This window comes from Vollenhovia emeryi, unplaced genomic scaffold (assembly GCF_000949405.1).
Source record: "Vollenhovia emeryi isolate VEMERY1.0 unplaced genomic scaffold, V.emery_V1.0 DF939121.1, whole genome shotgun sequence".
NCBI lineage: Eukaryota > Metazoa > Arthropoda > Insecta > Hymenoptera > Formicidae > Vollenhovia > Vollenhovia emeryi.
Genome location: NW_011967245.1, coordinates 1,206,701 through 1,224,713, shown reverse-complemented (window position 1 = coordinate 1,224,713; position 18,013 = coordinate 1,206,701). Strand labels below are relative to the sequence as shown.

Below are 18,013 nucleotides of genomic sequence, written 5' to 3'. Positions count from 1 at the left end.
TACACATTTATTTTTAGTTCAGTATGTTATTATAGTTTGCATTTTGTTATTGTGAGTATAAACTTCTTAAAGAATTTTTGTTTATTACACAAATGTTTATCTATTGCACATATTATTTGCGTTTTCCTTCCCCAACGAGAAATGATTCGTCGATCGACGTCGGTTCGACAAATCATTTCTCACCAGGTCGCTTTACGCTTTCACTCTAGTAGCACAGTGCATTGGCAAGACATTGGCCCAATACAACCAACTATTGGGCGAATGTTTAACCAATGTTTGGTCAGTGCACTGTGCTACTAGGGCATTGTCTTAAGGAGATAGGGGGAGGGTGTGTACAAAGTGCAAATGTGACGTGATTCTCGGCGCCATTATGGAAAATCTCCACCGAGACGGCGCGTTATCGCTTTGTTCACTCTTTCTGCTTTAGTTTCTTGTTACAGAATTCGAAGAACAATGCAGGATCATGAAGAACGATCTACCGCGCGAACGATTTCGCATATCGTGTCTTTCGAACGATGCGTCCTGGAGCTGGTACGTATACTTCGCATCCACGACTTCGTAATTTAAATATAAATATTTTAAGCACACTTGAAACATAGTACAACATACAGGAAAAGTTGTAAACCAATTTGGTTTGGTCGTTTTCTTTATAAAAATTCACAAAAATCACCCTACTTTAGGCCCTGTCGCACTAGGAAGACCCCTTAAGTACAAGAAAGACATTTTATTCATCAGCCTACCGTATATTTTATTTTACACTTTACTCCAATCAAATGAGGGGATCATGGCGTAACTACACATAAAACGCATTGCAGATAGCGAATTCGTTGAACGCGCACGCCGCGGCAATCGCGGTGAGACTTCATGCGGGAAAACGGGAAATTCAGGTTGTCGACAATGGCGTCGGGATACCGAAAGATATGCTGCAACGTATCGCGGAATACGATTCAGAAGCCACGGATGATCAGCAACGAATACACGAACCGTCCGAATCGAACTGTCTGGCGGACATCCGTCGTCTGTCCGATCGTCTTACGATCGCTTCCAGGTATCAATGCTCCAGGGAGACGTTTATGAAGGTATGACTCGTCATCAAATTATCTGACTCGTTAAAATTATTTGGCGATATATAACTCTTGGGAAAATTTACTTTAAATGAAATCGCAAATCTAAGACTTTACTTGAAGCAGTTAAAAGTTTACTTAAGATATTTTAGAGTAATTTTCGACACCTAAAGTAACTTTTAGATAGCCAAGCCTGTCGAAGTTCCCGCTAGAGAGGAACGCGCGAGAAGAAAACCGCACGCGATATTATAAATTATATCGCATACTTTTCACAATTCTCTTAAAGCTTTCTTTCAAATTCTTAAAGTAAAAAAAAATACGGTACATGGATTCACGTAGTAAATTAATTGGCTGCCTCCAGCTGTGCCAGATCCTAAATGGCGTTTACGTTTGTAATTGATTTATATCTCAAAAGGACCGAGTTAAAAATTTAGTTGTTCTTAAAGTAAGTTTTAAGTTTACCTTAAATAAACGTTTAAAGCGTTTGACATTCGCATTATTTTGTTAAAGGAGTTTGACGCGGGACTTGCGTCCAGTTTACAGCAAATAGAGCAGAGACCCTCGCGCGGCACGACGGTGTCCATCTACGGCTTCCACGAAGTACCACCGCTCAAAAAGTGGGATACATCTACCATTTGTTGTCTTACTGCAGCTATAGCTGTTGCAAAGTTAAAAGTACGATTTAATTTATCGTAGCGATTATCAATCGGGGTAATTTGTCTCATAATGTTTTCTCTATATTGATCGCAATCAGGTGTCGTTCTCGATTAGAGACGAAGACCGGAAGAAGGTTGTCCTGAGAATTGCGAAACCGCACAGCCCGGTCGATGTCCTGAGAACATTGTTCGGGAAAGATATGCCGTTGAATCGCGTATGGTCGATAAAATGCAGTCCCGAATTCAGTGGGAATTATCACGGTTACGTGGGATTGTCCGAAAAGAACGCGGTGCAGGGGATATTTTTTAATCACAGGCCGATCTGTTGCCCTCTTATTCTGAAGTCGATTAAAATCGCCTTCAAAGAAAGGCTCAACTTGTTCTCCGACCAGGAGTCCAATGCGCACGATTCATACGACGATAATATGTTTATCCTGTTCTTTCTTACGCTTCCACAGAAACAATTCACGTCGATTACCGAAAACGGGGAAAGATGCATCGTGTTTCATGATATGCGAAAGATATTGAATACCATTAAGAACTGCGTCTTCAAATGTCTCGCGCAGGAAGCTACAGTTTCTGCCGTTACTCCTGACTTATGTAAAACGCAGCTGTTAAAGCGATTGCACTTAAAACGATTTTACTTAAAACGATTATACTTAAAGTCGGAAAAATCTGTTTTCCTCAACGACATCGATGGGCGTAAAACTGTTAAATCTTCGGTGATAAAAAACAAAGTCGTTACGATTGGCTGCAAGCGAAGGAAAATTACGTCAACAATTATAACCAATTATCGCAACAAACAGCATAATATTGAAAAGATCAAGTATTACATAAATAAGAGAAAAAATATATTAAAGAGCATTTACTGCCACGTTGCTTCTACAAAACGTACGAATTTATGTAAAGATAAAATTGTAAATAAGATGCACAATAGCGTTGAGAAAATGCAGGAGAGCTCCACGAATCTTTGCACAGTAGATAAATCTGGTAAGGCTTACAATTTTCACGATGACAGTGACAACAATGTCGTAAACGTGATTTCTCCTCTTTCCGAATGGTCGAACTGGACTTATTACACGAATAACAAAAAACGCGATCCCGTGAGCAAAAGGAATGATATATTTGCCGAAAATAACATGCGTTTCCGACAGTGTTTCGAATCTAACAATCAGTTCGATTTCCTGCCACGAAAATTGTACGGTCTTCTACGTCGTCATGACAAATTAACAAATGTAAAATGCTTTAGCAGTCCCAACGATACGATTCCGTGTAAGTAACTTTCAGACGGAGTAAGAAATTAGCTGCATATATAATAAATTTATTAGGTATTACCCAAATAATTACATAAGTAAATATTTATAAGTTTTTCTTTATGCAAATTCAGTTAAGTAAATGACGAATCTAGTTACAGAAAATCGGCACCGTGAACAAATAGCGGTACACCCTTGCAAGTTAAAGCGAAAATTATCCGAGTTTAGATTGTCAAGAGAGTCATTAAAGTGCATAAAAGTAAGTGCGTAAATCTTGAAAACGATCAATCAGCCGAGATTACGAGCTATCTTGATGAATGTATTTTTCTTATAGGTCATTAATCAAGTTAATGATGAATTTATCGCCGCGTGGATGGCGTACGATGATATGAAGATTCTATTAATGATCGATCAACATGCCATCCATGAAAGAATACGTTACGAGCAATTACTTCTTAGTAAACAATTAAAATACTTTCCTAAGCAATAAGAAATAATGTTTCTTTGTAGCTGAATAGCCGAATAGTTATTCCAAAATTATACAAATATTTAGTTGAGTTAATTTTTTAATTAAAGATGAATATGAAAATATAATTGATAGAGGAAAATCCTCTATTGTGAAATAGATTTCTAACATGAGATAGCAGGTTTTCAACATCCAAATTCAATCACACATCTTTTTTCGCAACGATTACTCAATCTAACAATGAATTTTCCGCTGAACAAATTTCGCTCCAGGAGCAATAAATTCAAGATGAAATCAACTGATGATGCCTATTGGTTTAACAGAAACCCCGCTATTCCATATTAGAATCCTATCTCATAATAGGGGACTTTCCTCTACGTATTAATTGTAAGTTTTCTTCCAAGTGCTCAGTTATTAATATTATTTAGGATACAACGTGCAGAACGAGAGCGAGTTGCTCTCTGTTAATTTGCGTGATCCTCTATCCATGGAATTTCCTACAGAAACGTACAATTTACTCTTGCGCAATCAAATGTGGTTGAGAAAATACGGCATAAGTTTGGGATCGTCGAAGGAAAACACAATTTTGATACGCACGATACCGCAATGTTTAGTTACGACTAGCGATCCATGCAAAACCGAAAAGATATTGCCAAGAATCTACAGTTTGTTAAACGAAGTACTAAAGAATCGCAGTATAACAAGTCAAGCAAACGCATTACCGTTAACCATTCATAATGCTATAGCATCGGAGGCTTGCCATGGTATTCGCCAAATCGCTTCATAAAATATGTATAATTTTTGTGTATGATTATATATACATGTATGCATAATACAATAATAATTACATCAAACGTTTATATATTATAATATATTGATACAAAGTATAAAACTTTGTTTTTAAGGCATAAATATATAAATCTGCGTGGTGCTCTATTTCGAAACGTTGCAGACTTACCTACTTTACAAACTACTTTGCAAACCTATCTTTTCTCTTACTAACTTTGGGACTTTTTCAGGTGCCATTAAGTTCGGTGATAAGCTAACTTTGGAGCAGTGTTCGAGTCTAGTAAAATTATTGAAACATACGAGATTCCCCAATCGTTGCGCACATGGACGACCGACCGTGATACCTCTGATGGAATTTTCGGAATTAGGAAAGAGGAGCGCCAGAATACCCGAGGTACGCATCGTTGTTGTGTCCCTTCAGATTTTATTACGATCTATTAAATTTTATAGGATCAGAAAAGTGTATCGTGAGAATTATTAAATATTTCGCTGACTAATAATTATACAAATTTTAGAAAAAATTGAACTTCTCATCCTTGAAGCGAACTGCCTCATTGGAATAAAAGGCGCAATCGTACTCCACGATGGAAAACTACGTTTATTGTTCTTAAATATACCGTATATCACGGGCAGAAGTAAGGTTTATTTAATTATAAGAATTATTGTATTTTTATTTTACAAGAAAACTATTATATACTATTTGCTACAAAATCGCAAAAGTTGTTCAGATAAATTGCAATATATATATGCTGTTATTGTAACAAAATTTGTCGCATTATAAGAAGAAAAATCGAAAGAAATTATGTCCAACTAATTTCATCGTAATTGGAGTACGTAGGTTCTTTTTTAGATTGCTCAGGATATCCTTCTGGAAACCGTCGTTAGAAAAATTAGAATTACAAACACTATGAAAATTGCAACGTTCGCAAAATTACGTAGAGAGATTTTAAAGAAAACACGAAGATTAAATTAAAATTTCACAAGGAAACATAAATAGTGCGAGTCTCTTTAATTTAAAAAAAATACTTTAGAATTAAATTATATTTCAATCAATTTAATCGCCCATGTTGCAAATATAAAGAGTTGTATAGATTTCACTCTCATATGCCTGTAGCATAGAAATCAAAACTTACCGATATTACATCATCTTTTTTCATTGAAATACAGAAGAATAATTAATATACCTGATTGATTATACGATGCATTATACGATGAATTATACGTCGAATATCTTGATTCCGTATTCGTCCTGCTGTTTCCATAACTGAATTCGGATTGAGACGTCGGATTACCATTCCTATACATTGACCCTGCATAGTATGCATAGCCGTACAACGGCAGATTCCACCCTGTTTTATAACGTGAGCTTGAGCTTGAGCCTGCAAACGTAATGGAGATTTGTGATGTTATTAGAGACAAGTGAACGTATGTTTCGTGTGTGTCGCAGAAGGCTATTGTCTATATAAAGCAGTGACTCATCGCTTTTATAAGAGATCTGATGGGCAGACACTTATATAAATAATTTCAAACCGTGGCAAGATTCCGTATAGAATAATTATTTATGAATTACAGGAGCTTAACTAGACTAACTGGTTTTCCCGTTTGTATTTTACTTCTTCTTTATGTAATACATATATTCAGAAAAACAAATGCGTTAAATTTTATCTTAAAAAAGAATAAGAGGAGTGCTCTATTGTGAGATAGAATTTTAATATGAGATAGTAGGTTTTCAACGTCCAAATGCAGTCACAAATCTTTTTTCGCAACGATTACACGATCTAATAATCAATTTTCCACTAAACAGATTTCACTCCAAGGACAATGAATTCATGGAACCGACAGACAATGCCTATTAATGCCTATTAATTTAGCAGACACTTCGCTATCTTATATTAGGAGCCTGTTTCGTAATAGTTTCTGCTAAATTAATAATACTTTCCTCCAACAATTATAAAAATATAATGCACTAATAATAGCAAAACGTAGAGATAATAACAGAAATATAATTATAATGTGCTAATATTACATACTTCTCTGCCAAGAGGTGCCGCTCCTCCCGCCGGACATCCTTCGTCCGTTACCAATCCTCCCCAAGATCATACATTTGACACATTGACCTTCTGTGGCTGATAAACGTACAATATTATATAAGCAATTTCTCATATGCAACTTTCCACATTTTGGCCAAGTGTCTTTTAGAACTTGCAAATTTACATACGTCTCAGTTAACACAGCTATGATCAATTATTACACATATAATTAACAGTTTCGATTTGTTTTTTATGTTACCAAATAGATCGGACAAATGTATGAGTATAATTTTGAGCTAATATGTATAAATCTCGTTGCTCCAATTATCACTTTTACCGGGTCACGTTCAGTTTTATAAATAATTAGAGGTAAGTTTCCTATTGTGAGATAGGCTCATTTTTTACGTTAATATTTGCGCAATGTTAAATTTGAAGTACGCATCTTAATTAACTAGTATTTGTATGTCACCACTGATAAGAATCTTCAGTTCAGTCACGGTCGCAATAATAAAATTATGGTAAACGTCGACAAGTGAATAATATGACGAACGTGCATTGGCGCGTGGAAAAGGAATTTCTTCAGTTTAGTTTGTATCCGTTAGTCAATTTAGTATCGTTCTAAGTATATTTCATCAGACTTCAAAATGCTTCCTTGATTTTCTTAACGTCTCATTGAAAAGCTGGATGCATTAATTTTATTGTTTTATTTTCCATATTTTAAAGCACACTTCACAAAAATTTATATATAATATAAACCAGTTAAAACTTAAAAATTTTATAAGTCATTAAAATCCAACATACGTTCGATACGTTAATCACTTTCTCACGCGTTATAATTTTTTTTTATAAACAACACATGAATGAAATAGATATTTAAAGAACTAAGTATCCTTAATAACTTTTTTACTAACGTGATAATTGGCTTTCCCAAATTTTTAACAACCGAGTTACACACAGCAAAATTCTCTGACGTAATATCTGCTTAGGAATAACATGTGCGATTACCAAAAACGAATAAAATAACAATCACGGTGACAATCAGGTACGCCCTCATACTTGTTGCACGCTACGTTTCGATCAAACTGTATCAGTCAGTTAAAAACTCGAAGAAATATCTGACACGCACTGTTCGTTCGAGCAAGGCCCACTCGCTATTGTTTCCTTACGTTGAACAATCTAGACATATATACCTATGTAATCTCATCCCTCGTATTTATAGTCCGCGCTTTTCTGCTGACGATATCAATTGAAACTGGTCTTGAAAAGTGAAGCAATTTAATAGATGAATCTTAAGGGTCCATTTGATGTTTGTTCCGTTACATTTGTAATCGCGATTTAAATTGTTGTTGCTCGAAGTTTCATTCTAGGCTTTCTCTTCCTGTTGATCATCTGAGTGAGACTGGAATGGGTCGACCCATTAGATTAAATTCGAAACCATGTATTAGTCTGTTTAACACAACTTTTTAATGATCTTTTGAACAACGCTGTTAAAACTTTATACAATTTAAAGTATTAAAGAACCTTCGTAAAAATTCTCTATTGTATATTCCTCGCATTTTTGTTATGGATTTATTTCTGTGAAATTTTTAGTCAATTTAAAATTTTAATTATAGAAAAGAAATAAAAAGGATTTTTACTCTCTAATGCAAAATCTGGAAAATCTAACTGGACTCTCAAGGATTTTCGATTGGGATAAGCTCCTAATAGAAAAATGGTGCAAGTGAATATATTATTATTTTGCATATGTATAAAAGACAAAATGCAGATAAAAGTGAAATTAGACGGAAAATAAGAGAAATATTAATATTGAAACGTCTGAACCGTAATTTTATCTAACAATTGGAAAGTAATTCTTTGTTTTTCTCGTAATTCTGAATAAGATAATCAATGCTAATGATACTTAATATTGCCACATAATACTGATAGCATCAAATTATGCGAAATTGGTTTGAGCTTCGAATACAAACAAAAAGTGTTCATATTAAATATTGTTTAATAAAAAATATATATACTATATACTCTCCTCAGTTAGCAGCAGTTTCTGGGATCGAGTAACGCCTTCTCTTTTAGCACATATGGAAGACTTGGATATGACCTGCGATTTTTAACAAGAGCATAAGTTTCAAATACCATTAAATTAGCGGTAAGCTAACTCTGGAGCAGTTTACGAGTCTTGTAAAATTATTGTAGCACACGAAATTTCACAATCGACGCGCACACGGACGACTGACCGTAGTACCTGTGATGGAATTTTCGGGAGAAAAAAGGAGCGCCAGGATACTTGAGGTTTGTATCGTAGCTGCGTCCCTTCCGATTTTATTACAATAAAGAACAAATTTATGTGATCCATGAGAAAGAGAGAGATCGTGCATGGTTTCTTTTTCCTGACACAAATTTGTACATGTTCGATATGTGTGTAGATGGACAGAAACACGAAATTCACCTTAAAATATCATGCTGGATAAATATATATTAAACTAAAAGCAGTATGTAAACATAAAAATTTTGTTTTATGAGTTATTTTGACATAACATTTGTCCGAACGTTCTCCTTAAGTGTGTATTTAAATTTTTCATCGCACAACTTATAGAGAATCTCAAAAGGGCTCTGGCTCTAATCCGCAATTCATCCCGCGATAAAGCCGGCGATCAAAATATCTTTGCCGAAGTAGTTGAATCTGGTAGAAACCAGGTTGACGTCCTTTCCGCCCAATGAAATGGGACAAACGTCGTTCGGGCGCAGGTAGAAACACATTGTGTAAAGAGCCATCTCCAACTCGGGTGAGAGCCCGACGAGAAGGGTCGTGATCGAATGCTTCGTGTCAGGTACATTGAACGCTGTACGTATCTTGATAGCTTCTCCCTTCTGCAAGGCCAAAGAAATACAATAAATACACGTAGGACGAAATTGTTAAATACGCGAGCGTGGCGTTGCTTACGTCCGCTAATTTGATATCCTTTATGTATCCGCGATAGTCGAGATTCTTCTGCTCTTCCTGCTTGGCGTAGTAAATCCAATTCTGCGGCCCGATCATGTAGGAGTCGAGCTTCTCCGCGACGAACACCGCCTCGAAGCCGGAACTGGACGGCTCTCCCTCCACTCGCTGGAACTGCGAGAACCAGATCCGTTTCAGGGTGTCCTTAAACTCGTACTCGTCGTTCAGAACGAACTCCTTGTCAGCCAGGTACTTCATCATCGTTTTAAACACGTCGGTCTCCAGGAACCTGTCGAGCAGCTCCGCTTCCTCCTTTCGCTCCTCGGGCGTGACGGTCTCCTTCTTTTTTACGTCCATCTCATAATTATCTTGCAGCGCCAGCACGCTTTTAATCGTCGGGATCTCGTACGCCTCCGGTTTGACGTCCAGTAAACTGAAATCACATTAAAACGAGGTCAATGAAACTCTTAACGCGCGGAATCATCCAATTACTTCTCTCAAGGTGAGGGCAACGCGGGTCGTTCGAGCCGGCCGGTTCTACTCACGGCAGAGGAGCGTCATCCGCGGTGCTGTCCTCCTTCGTCTCGCCCTGCAGGTTCACGGTGATGTACTTGTACGCGTTGTTCTTATCCACCTCGAAGAGACTTTCCGCCAGCTTCTTCACCTCGTCGTTGGAAATCGGATAGTTCGGTTGGCTCGGGTTACTATCTGTCTGGGGGCTGGGCGAATTGGCATTGCTGGTCGCTTCGGCTTTCTTATCCGCTTCCGGTGGCGGCTGGAGCGGCGTCACGGAGCTGGGCGCGTTCGAGTTAGCGGGCGCACCCCCGTTATTTATAGTCGCAGCCGCCGAGTTAGCGGGCGCTTCCCCGTTAGCCGGGTTCGACTGATTGTAATAATAATTATTATACGTGACCTCGGTGTGGCTCGGTGCGGCACCGCCGGCGGCACCGGCGCCGTTGCTGTATCCCGGACTTCTGCCGTAGATACCACCTGGTAGCAATCTGTTGACGGCCGCGCTGACGCCCGCGCTCACGCTGGAATAGACCAGCGCTTCCTTGGCCAGCTGGCCGATACCAGGCCGGCTTGGTTGCAGGACGGTGAGCGCCGGCGCTTGTGCGATAGCCGGTTGAACGTAGGACGGTTGGGCGTAGGACGGCTGGCCGTATGACTGCCCGCCGTGACCACCGTAGGAGTGTCCGCCGGGGTACGGACTGTAGGCCGGCGGCGCGTTATGTTGCATAGACGGATTGTAAGCCTGACCGTACGGCGAGTGGCCGCCGGGGTACGAAGGATTGTTGTAGGACGGGTAGCCCTGATTGTAGCCTGTGCCGCCCTGATTGTAGCCCGTGCCGCCCTGATTGTAGCCCGGGCCGCCGTAGGGGTTGCTGGCGGGCTGCCGAGGATATCCGCCTGGGGATCGTCAGAAAAGGATTAGGACTGTAGACTCCGTGAAAAAAAATCTTCATGAAGTTGCACGAGGAGATGAGATTTTAGATTTTACATTGAGACTTTAAAGGAGACGCAAAGAGAGCGAGATCAGATGCTAGATTAAGATTTTACAAAGAGACGAACGCTGCAACTTTAGCTTTAAAAGGATATTTCGCAACTGGATATAATTTTAGCGATTTTGTTGGAAAATGTTACAGATGCAAAGGATCATAGAGATCTCGCTCTTGAATAGCATCGATATTTAAACTCGCTGTTTCATTTCCTGCTTTGAAATGCGGAAGAGTGATTGATGTACCCGATGGACTGTACGGTGGCGGATTCGCTGACAGATATCCCGATTGGACATTCGTCGCGCTAGTCTTGGATTTAAATTACAATCTTCATGAAGTTGCAAAAAGAGGTTGAGATGTTGAGGCGAGAGTTTAGATTTTACGTTGAGATTTTAAAGGAGATACAAAGAGAGAGAGCGAGACCGAACGCTAGATTAAGATTTCACAAAGAGACAAATGTTGCAACTTTAGCTTTACAAAGATATTTCGCAACTGGATATAACTTTAGCGATTTTGTTGGCAAACGTTACAGGTGCAAAGGATCATAGATTAGCATCGAGATTTAAACTCGCTGGTTTCGTGTCCTGCTTTGAAATGCGGAAGAGCGATTGATATACCCGATGGACTGTACGGCGGCGGATTCCCTGATGGATATCCCGATTGGACATTGGACGCGCTAGTCTTGGAAGCGTGCTCGGATACCGGAGCCGACGGCTTGGCATTGCTGGTCCCGGTGCTGGGTGCTTTATTGTTGGTGCTCGGTGGTACGTTCCATCCTATTTTACCCGGGCTCGAGTCTGCGAACGTAACGGGATTCGCGATGTTATTAGAGACGAGCGGAACATGCGAAGCCGCAGAAGGCTATTGTCTGTACGAGGCGATGACTCATCGAATTTGTAAGAGATCTAACGCGCAGATACATAAATATTTGCACACCGCTGCGCAATTCCACGTAAGACGATTATGGAAAGAGGCTTAATTCGATGTAACGAAATTTTTTACGACGTAACGAAATTGCCTCTTTTTCACTGCCAATACGTATACATTGTTCAACGTGATGCAATTTACTGAAAGAACCGACAGGTGTAATGTCATGTCACTCTTTTGATCATTTTTTATGGTGACGTCAAAATGGCCCACCGAGAGTACCTGTTTGTGACATCATTAAGACATCAAAATGTTGTAAAAATGATCTACACCTCGCGAATATCAGCATGTCATAAATCAGTCATTGCAAAGTAAATCTTGATGTCGATCGTTTTATGACGTAAAATTCATCATTTTAATGTTACATTGACGTTTTTGTGACTAACGTTTGTTCTACTTAATTGGGGAAGAGATCAGTCGATACACGTAACGTTACATACTCGTTTGTGAGGGCCGCGCAGTTGTTTTCGTACCGCCTCCCCGCCGAGAGGAGGAGCCCCATCCTCCGCTACTGCTGCTCCTTCGTCCGCTGGTTTTCCGGCCGTCTGTGCCTGCTGTAAACACAATATTGCAAATACAATTTATCGTGCGCAATGGCTTTCCAACATTTAGCTGTAATAGACGTCTTTTGGAATTGCTAATTTGCATACAAGTATCAGTTAATATTGCTCACAATAGTAATGACCAATCATTACTGCGCAGCGTTATTACCGCGCAATTAGGAGCGCCAGTTTATTTTCGTTCTTAAATACTGCAGATAAAATTGGCATTGCTTTTGCGCCACCTTACAAGAGGAAGCTTTTACGAACGTTGAGGAAAAAGTTAGAGCAACTGGGGACGAAGTATATACCCGGGGAAAAAAATGTACATATCTGAGTATTTCTAGAAGCCTGTGTCCAACTTGGACCAAGTTCTAGCGTCGCAGACACAAGATAAAAATTGAGAATATTAGAAATTTTTTTGTCTACCGTAAAATTACGAGTATTCTAAATTTTTATCAAGGGTAGGATCGTGTTAGGGCGAATAATAGATGTTAGATGGATCGTCCGGAGTTATAAAATACGTTGATTGAGTGACTATCAAGCCATCTGTGGGACCTGGTGTCCACTTTTATTTCGCGCGATTCGACACCGGTGCAGATTGTCAAGCCTATTGTTCTTCAACAGATTATTATATAATATAGCTGCAATTGGCTGTCCATTCGTTGGCTCAATAGCATGCACTGAATATGAGTGTCGCCCATTGTCCGAGAGGTGTATTCAGAAAATCAGGCCCACTCTCGTATACACACGTATATATTTAATTCTCTCCGCAATGAAAGAGAAACGCAATTTTCATTAATTATAGTTATAAGATTTTCGATAAAGCTCCATAATTGTATATGTTTATTCTTAATGAACCTTGCAATCTTTCTGAAAGATCTACAAAAGTTCACTTTTCTTCTTTTTCAATTACTACCGCAATGTCAACTTTGACGTACACGTTGCGAAACAGTGTTCGCTTCGATTCGCGTGACTTTCGATGAGAATCTCCAGTTTGGTATCATGGCCGCAGTAATACAATTATGGTAAACGTCGTCAAGTGAATAATGCCATTCGAGGAGCGTACATTGACGGCGTGACGTATGAGTAACATGGAAGAGCAATTTGCTCTGCTGATTTCACTTATTACGCAGTCTATATTTATTAGGTGATCTATCAACGTTCTACGTAAATCTTACGTGACATGACGAGAATGTTTCCTCCATGTTCTCACAGTCTAATTAAACAGTTGATTCATTCATTTTCATTTTCGGGCATATTTTAAGGGATGCTTCGAGTCCTTTAAGTACAACATGATACAACAGATAAAAAATTGTCAATTTTATGCGTTGTAAAGGTCCGACATATGTTCAGTTCACTTCTCCGTACACGCGCATACGCAGGTGCCATAGATTTGTTCAAATAAATATCACACAAACGCGCTTATGAATGAATTAAACATGTATGTCCTTGTATCGCTCTTTTCAATTTTTTTAATGACGCAACAACCGGTTTTTTTTTAAATTCACAACTGTGTTGCGCACAGCAAGATTTTCTAACTCATCTGGAAACAATGTTCTCTCAATTGCCAGCAGTTCTTAAACTATAAAATTAAGTCAGTAATTCGTGAATTATAGATACTTAGAAGCGAATGAGTTTCCGCGAACTGTGCTTCCGTAATACGTAACACAAAGTTGATTCCAAGGAAAGTTTGCTCAATAGAATTTTTATTTGAAGTTACCAATTAACATGGAACTTTCTGTAAAACTGGAACAAAATTCTTGTTAATACTGAAAATCGATTATTAATTAATTAAAGTGTTATCACTTTGTTGAAGCATTTCGCACAGATTTCGGGAGCATCCTGAACGATTTTTATTAAAATAATATTGTTGAAATTTTATAGAACCTTCGATAATTCACATTGAATATTCCGTTTAAACAGAAATTAAAGTACAAGATAATTCACATCGAATATTCTGTAAAATTTCAAACAATATTATTTCAATAAAAATCGATTCTTCAATTATTAATGAATTTTGTGCAACTTTAAGAACACGTTGTGTAAATCTGATAGTTCTCACGTACACAACTCCCATTCATTGGCGACGCCTTATTAATTATAGTTTACAATAATATACTTAGGAATCATGTGCGATTACCGAAAACAAATAAAACCACAATCACAGTGATCAGACACGTCCTGATTCTCATATTCGTTGTTGCCCGCTGCGCCGCTGCCGAATTGTCGTCGCGATCGGTTAAAAACTGGAAGAAATCTCTGACACGCACTGTTTGCTCACGCAGTCGACGTGCTACTACTATCGTTCGACCTTATGCCGAACGGCCTAGACGTCGCGTCGGTGACCATCGCCCGTAACATTGAATGATTCATGCTCTGTAGGCTTTCTCTTTCCGCTGATCCTCAGCGCCTACAAAGCTGCAATTGGCCGAGTTATTCGATTAACCGGTTTTAATTCGAAATAGTAATTTAACAATGTTTCCATTTTTATTAACGCAATCTCTTAGACAATTGTTGAAACGCTCATAAAATCTAAAGTACTAGTTAAACAATATTTGCGAAAGTGCTATGTAATGTTCTCCAGATTTCTCGCGCTTTCTCTACGAATTTACGTCTATGAATTCTCTAGTCAATTTCAACGATCTCTCCTTAATAAAACCTTAGAACTAGATTTCTTTTTCTTATTTTGTCAAGATTTATTTATTGTAATTAATGTAAAATTGAAACAATCTTCCCTTCTATTAAAATTACATTACGTATACAGTAACTTTTATTATCACGTCCGAGAATTTATTTATATGATACAGAATTAGAAAATAGGAAGCGCAAGATCTATGAGATCCTTCCCGTAATATCTAAACGAATGCGTGAAAATATTAAACTTGCTTCCGCCGAGAGAAACGGGACATAGGTCATTTGGCCTGGCGTAAAAGCATATCGTGTACAGGGCCATCTCAAGCTCGGGAAGTGTGCCCACGAAGATCGTTGCGTTTGGTCTAATAATATCGTCCATTTGGAAGTTCAATTTCACCAAAGAGGCTCTCTGCGAAAAACAAGTGAGGTAACCAACTTTACAAATGCATAATATATCGTATGTATGTGAAATTCAGGTATATCTCATCTGAAACTAACGGTACATACTCGTAAAATTGCATCTACATTATATAATTCGACTCACATCGCCAAGTTTCATGGTATCAATGTACCCCATGTAATTAATGCGTCTGTTCGATTCTTGATAATTAAAGTAGATCCAGTCCTGCACGCCGAGGAGCTCCGTGCCATATCTTTCGGATGTGAACACTCGCTCGAATCCGGAGGTGGCGCCGTCGAATGTGTTAAACCACATATGCCGTAAAACGTCCTTCCTCTCGAAATCATCGGGATCGATGAAACTTCGTTCCGTCAACCATCGCATAGCTCTAGCCATCACGTTCGTGTTCAGGAATAAATCTAACAGAAGTTCCTCTTTCCGTCGCTTTTCCTGCGTACGTGTCTCCTTCACGGTGGAATTGTGTTCATAATTGTCGTAGAGCGCTCGAATAGCTAAGATCGTTGGGTAATCGTACACCTCTTCTTGCGCGTAAATCAATCTAGAAACGTAAATAAAACAAATGTGTAAACGCGATACATCGACTAAGCGTTTAGATTGATTTAAATATTCGAAACTTACGGCCCGTTAGCTGCATCGGTTATGTTCCTAGATGTACTCTGAAGATGTAACGTCAAGTACTTGGACATATTGACTTCTTGTTTCACGAATAACTCTTCGGTCAACATCATCAGATCATCGTCCGATATTTTATACTGCGGAGAATAAAAGGTTGCCTCTTGATTGGACGTTCCTTGATTTCCCGCAGTGCCATTAGGAGTCACAACTGGAGGGAACTCCTGATTACTGGCCGCACCCATTGGGATTACAGAAGAACCAGCAACTGGATTTGATGTGCTACCATTGTTGACAATTGTAGGGATTGACACACCCGGAGTAATCACCGGATTGTTCACCGGGCTTGGATTGGCGGGATATGCACCAGGAACATTTCCCTGGGGTACATTCGACGACGCCGGAGAAACATTGTCCGGGGGAGTGTTAAAATAATTATTGTTGTAAGTGACATGCGTTTCGCTGGTACTGGTACCGCTTCTCGCTGGATTGCTGTAATCACTCGCGTAATGATGATGCGGGTTTATCAGCCTGTTCACCCCGGCGTTAATTGTGGAGAACACGAGCGCCTCCTTCACCATTTGGCCCAGGCCTCTGCCGCTGCTTTGTTGACCGGGAACCATTATGACCGTTTGTCCAGGTATGTACGGTTGTGCTGCCGGCTGCGCCAGGACGTGCTGTTGCGGATAATAGCTGTGTCCGGCTGTGCCGTAGGTTCCGCCGACAGGATGCGTAGAATAAGGATTCCCGAATGTACCTGGTACGGGTGGCGGGATATGCGCCGGATAACTGGAAGGTTGTCCGAACGTGTGACTGGGATTGTACGTGGAATGAGGTTGATTCGAATGGCCGTAGGGATAAGGCGGAGGGTGTGAATTAGAACCAGAAGGATAAGGATAAGGAGGAGGATGTGAATTAGAACCAGAAGGATAAGGAGGAGGATGTGAATTGGAACCAGAAGGATAAGGAGGGCGCGGATAAGGCGCGGAAGGAACGGGCATCGAATTTGTGGGACGCAGATGATCTTTGAAGCCGATATTAGTAGAAGTAGGAGGACCTGGTGGGTGAGATTGGCTCGGGTTGAAATGCGGATTGCTCCATGGAGGATTGCTAGGTGCAGTTCCTTGTGACGGATTGTGAGGCACGCTTGGTTGTCCGAAGGAAGTTGGTGCTGCAAAAAAATTGTATGCAATTTTTAATTACATTTAAATTTGTATTTGCTACGGAACATTTATTCTCTTAATTTACATTAATTTTCTGCCATAATCAAGCATTATTTTGACGATTATTGTTTCTTAAACTTGAAAGTTAAAAGGATACATTATATCTTGCTGGAAATGTTGAAAAGTATATACCATGACTTTGCGAAGGTACCACAGTGGCTTTCGGCAGATTACTCGATGAACTATATGGATTGTATGGTGCTGATGGATTGTACGGTGCTGACGGATTGTACGGTGCTGACGGATTGTACGGTGAATTTTGTCTACTGTCTGTTGTTATACCTGTCCCATGGCTTCCAGGATGAGTTCCTAATAGAAAAATAGCAAACAACAAAAAGTATATAATTTTGTTGTACAATAGGAAAAACAAACAAATAAAAATAGAAATAAAAATGTTACTGTAATTTGAAAATAATTATTTCTTGTAACGTATTCTAATTGTAAAGATTAAAATACTAGATCACAGATCAATACTAATAATACCTGTATTGCCGTGTGGTGCTGATGGCCGGCTGGATTGTGCGGAGTTGGTTTGAGCTTTGTACAAACAAAAAGTGTTCATATTAATAAGAAATAATTATTTCGCGCAATTGCTGTGTGCTGTTTACTGCACTTACAGGGTCGCGTAGCGCCTCCTCCTTCAGCGTGTAAAAAAGTCGTGGATGCATCTTTATTTTGCTGATGCGAAGTTTGACCTATGACAAAAGTAACATATACTCCGCTCTAGCTGCTGATCACAACGAATAATATTCTCTCTTTCATTATCATCATATTATAATCGTATATACTGACCCGACGAAGTTCCAGCTGGATTCGATCCTGTTGTGCGCCCGCCTGAGGAACTTGCATGTCCAAAAGGGCTCGATCCCGTCGTGTGTCCGCCTGATGAACCTCCATATCCAGTCGAACCTGAGCCTGTCGCGTGTCCGCCTGTTGAACTTCCATATCCAGTCGAGCCTGTT

At 39.4% G+C, this 18,013-nt stretch overlaps 4 protein-coding genes across 6 annotated transcripts in view; 1 reads left to right on the top strand and 3 right to left on the bottom strand.

The window, feature by feature from the left end:
- Positions 1 to 323: 323 nt before the first annotated feature.
- Positions 324 to 4,825, top strand: LOC105570181 (DNA mismatch repair protein MLH3-like). Of its 3 annotated transcripts, XM_012027186.1 has the most exons (9): positions 324 to 531; positions 816 to 1,079; positions 1,575 to 1,739; positions 1,819 to 2,992; positions 3,129 to 3,232; positions 3,308 to 3,431; positions 3,868 to 4,203; positions 4,459 to 4,622; positions 4,744 to 4,825. In XM_012027186.1, exons 1-9 carry the CDS (start codon positions 454 to 456, stop codon positions 4,789 to 4,791), a joined length of 2,457 nt encoding a protein of 818 aa, XP_011882576.1. In that variant the 5' UTR covers positions 324 to 453; the 3' UTR covers positions 4,792 to 4,825. The 3 variants fall into 3 exon arrangements, with proteins under 3 accessions (XP_011882576.1, XP_011882575.1, XP_011882577.1); XM_012027185.1 differs by having other exon boundaries at positions 329 to 531; positions 4,459 to 4,796; XM_012027187.1 differs by having other exon boundaries at positions 330 to 531; positions 1,819 to 2,710; positions 3,135 to 3,232; positions 4,459 to 4,796.
- Positions 4,826 to 4,878: 53 nt separating this feature from the next.
- Positions 4,879 to 7,540, bottom strand: LOC105570182. Its single transcript, XM_012027188.1, has 4 exons — positions 7,264 to 7,540; positions 6,259 to 6,354; positions 5,413 to 5,607; positions 4,879 to 5,096 (listed from the first exon to the last, which is right to left on the bottom strand). Exons 1-4 carry the CDS (start codon positions 7,310 to 7,312, stop codon positions 5,029 to 5,031), a joined length of 408 nt encoding a protein of 135 aa, XP_011882578.1. The 5' UTR covers positions 7,313 to 7,540; the 3' UTR covers positions 4,879 to 5,028.
- Positions 7,541 to 8,539: 999 nt separating this feature from the next.
- On the bottom strand, positions 8,540 to 14,542 carry LOC105570180 (poly(U)-specific endoribonuclease homolog). The gene is made up of 6 exons (XM_012027184.1): positions 14,302 to 14,542; positions 12,060 to 12,173; positions 11,310 to 11,489; positions 9,739 to 10,603; positions 9,197 to 9,626; positions 8,540 to 9,123 (listed from the first exon to the last, which is right to left on the bottom strand). The coding sequence occupies exons 1-6, from the start codon at positions 14,351 to 14,353 to the stop codon at positions 8,884 to 8,886; spliced, it is 1,881 nt and encodes a 626-aa protein (XP_011882574.1). The 5' UTR covers positions 14,354 to 14,542; the 3' UTR covers positions 8,540 to 8,883.
- A 360-nt stretch (positions 14,543 to 14,902) lies between these two features.
- The window catches only part of LOC105570175 (poly(U)-specific endoribonuclease homolog), a 4,381-nt gene continuing 1,270 nt past the window's right edge, over positions 14,903 to 18,013 (bottom strand). Inside the window, exons 3-9 of the mRNA XM_012027181.1 lie at positions 17,844 to 18,013; positions 17,669 to 17,746; positions 17,535 to 17,588; positions 17,184 to 17,360; positions 15,835 to 16,999; positions 15,340 to 15,754; positions 14,903 to 15,204 (exon numbers count right to left, since the gene is read on the bottom strand). Coding sequence (XP_011882571.1) covers positions 14,971 to 15,204; positions 15,340 to 15,754; positions 15,835 to 16,999; positions 17,184 to 17,360; positions 17,535 to 17,588; positions 17,669 to 17,746; positions 17,844 to 18,013 — 2,293 coding nt within the window. The 3' untranslated portion in view covers positions 14,903 to 14,970. The remainder of the gene's footprint in view (positions 15,205 to 15,339; positions 15,755 to 15,834; positions 17,000 to 17,183; positions 17,361 to 17,534; positions 17,589 to 17,668; positions 17,747 to 17,843) is intronic.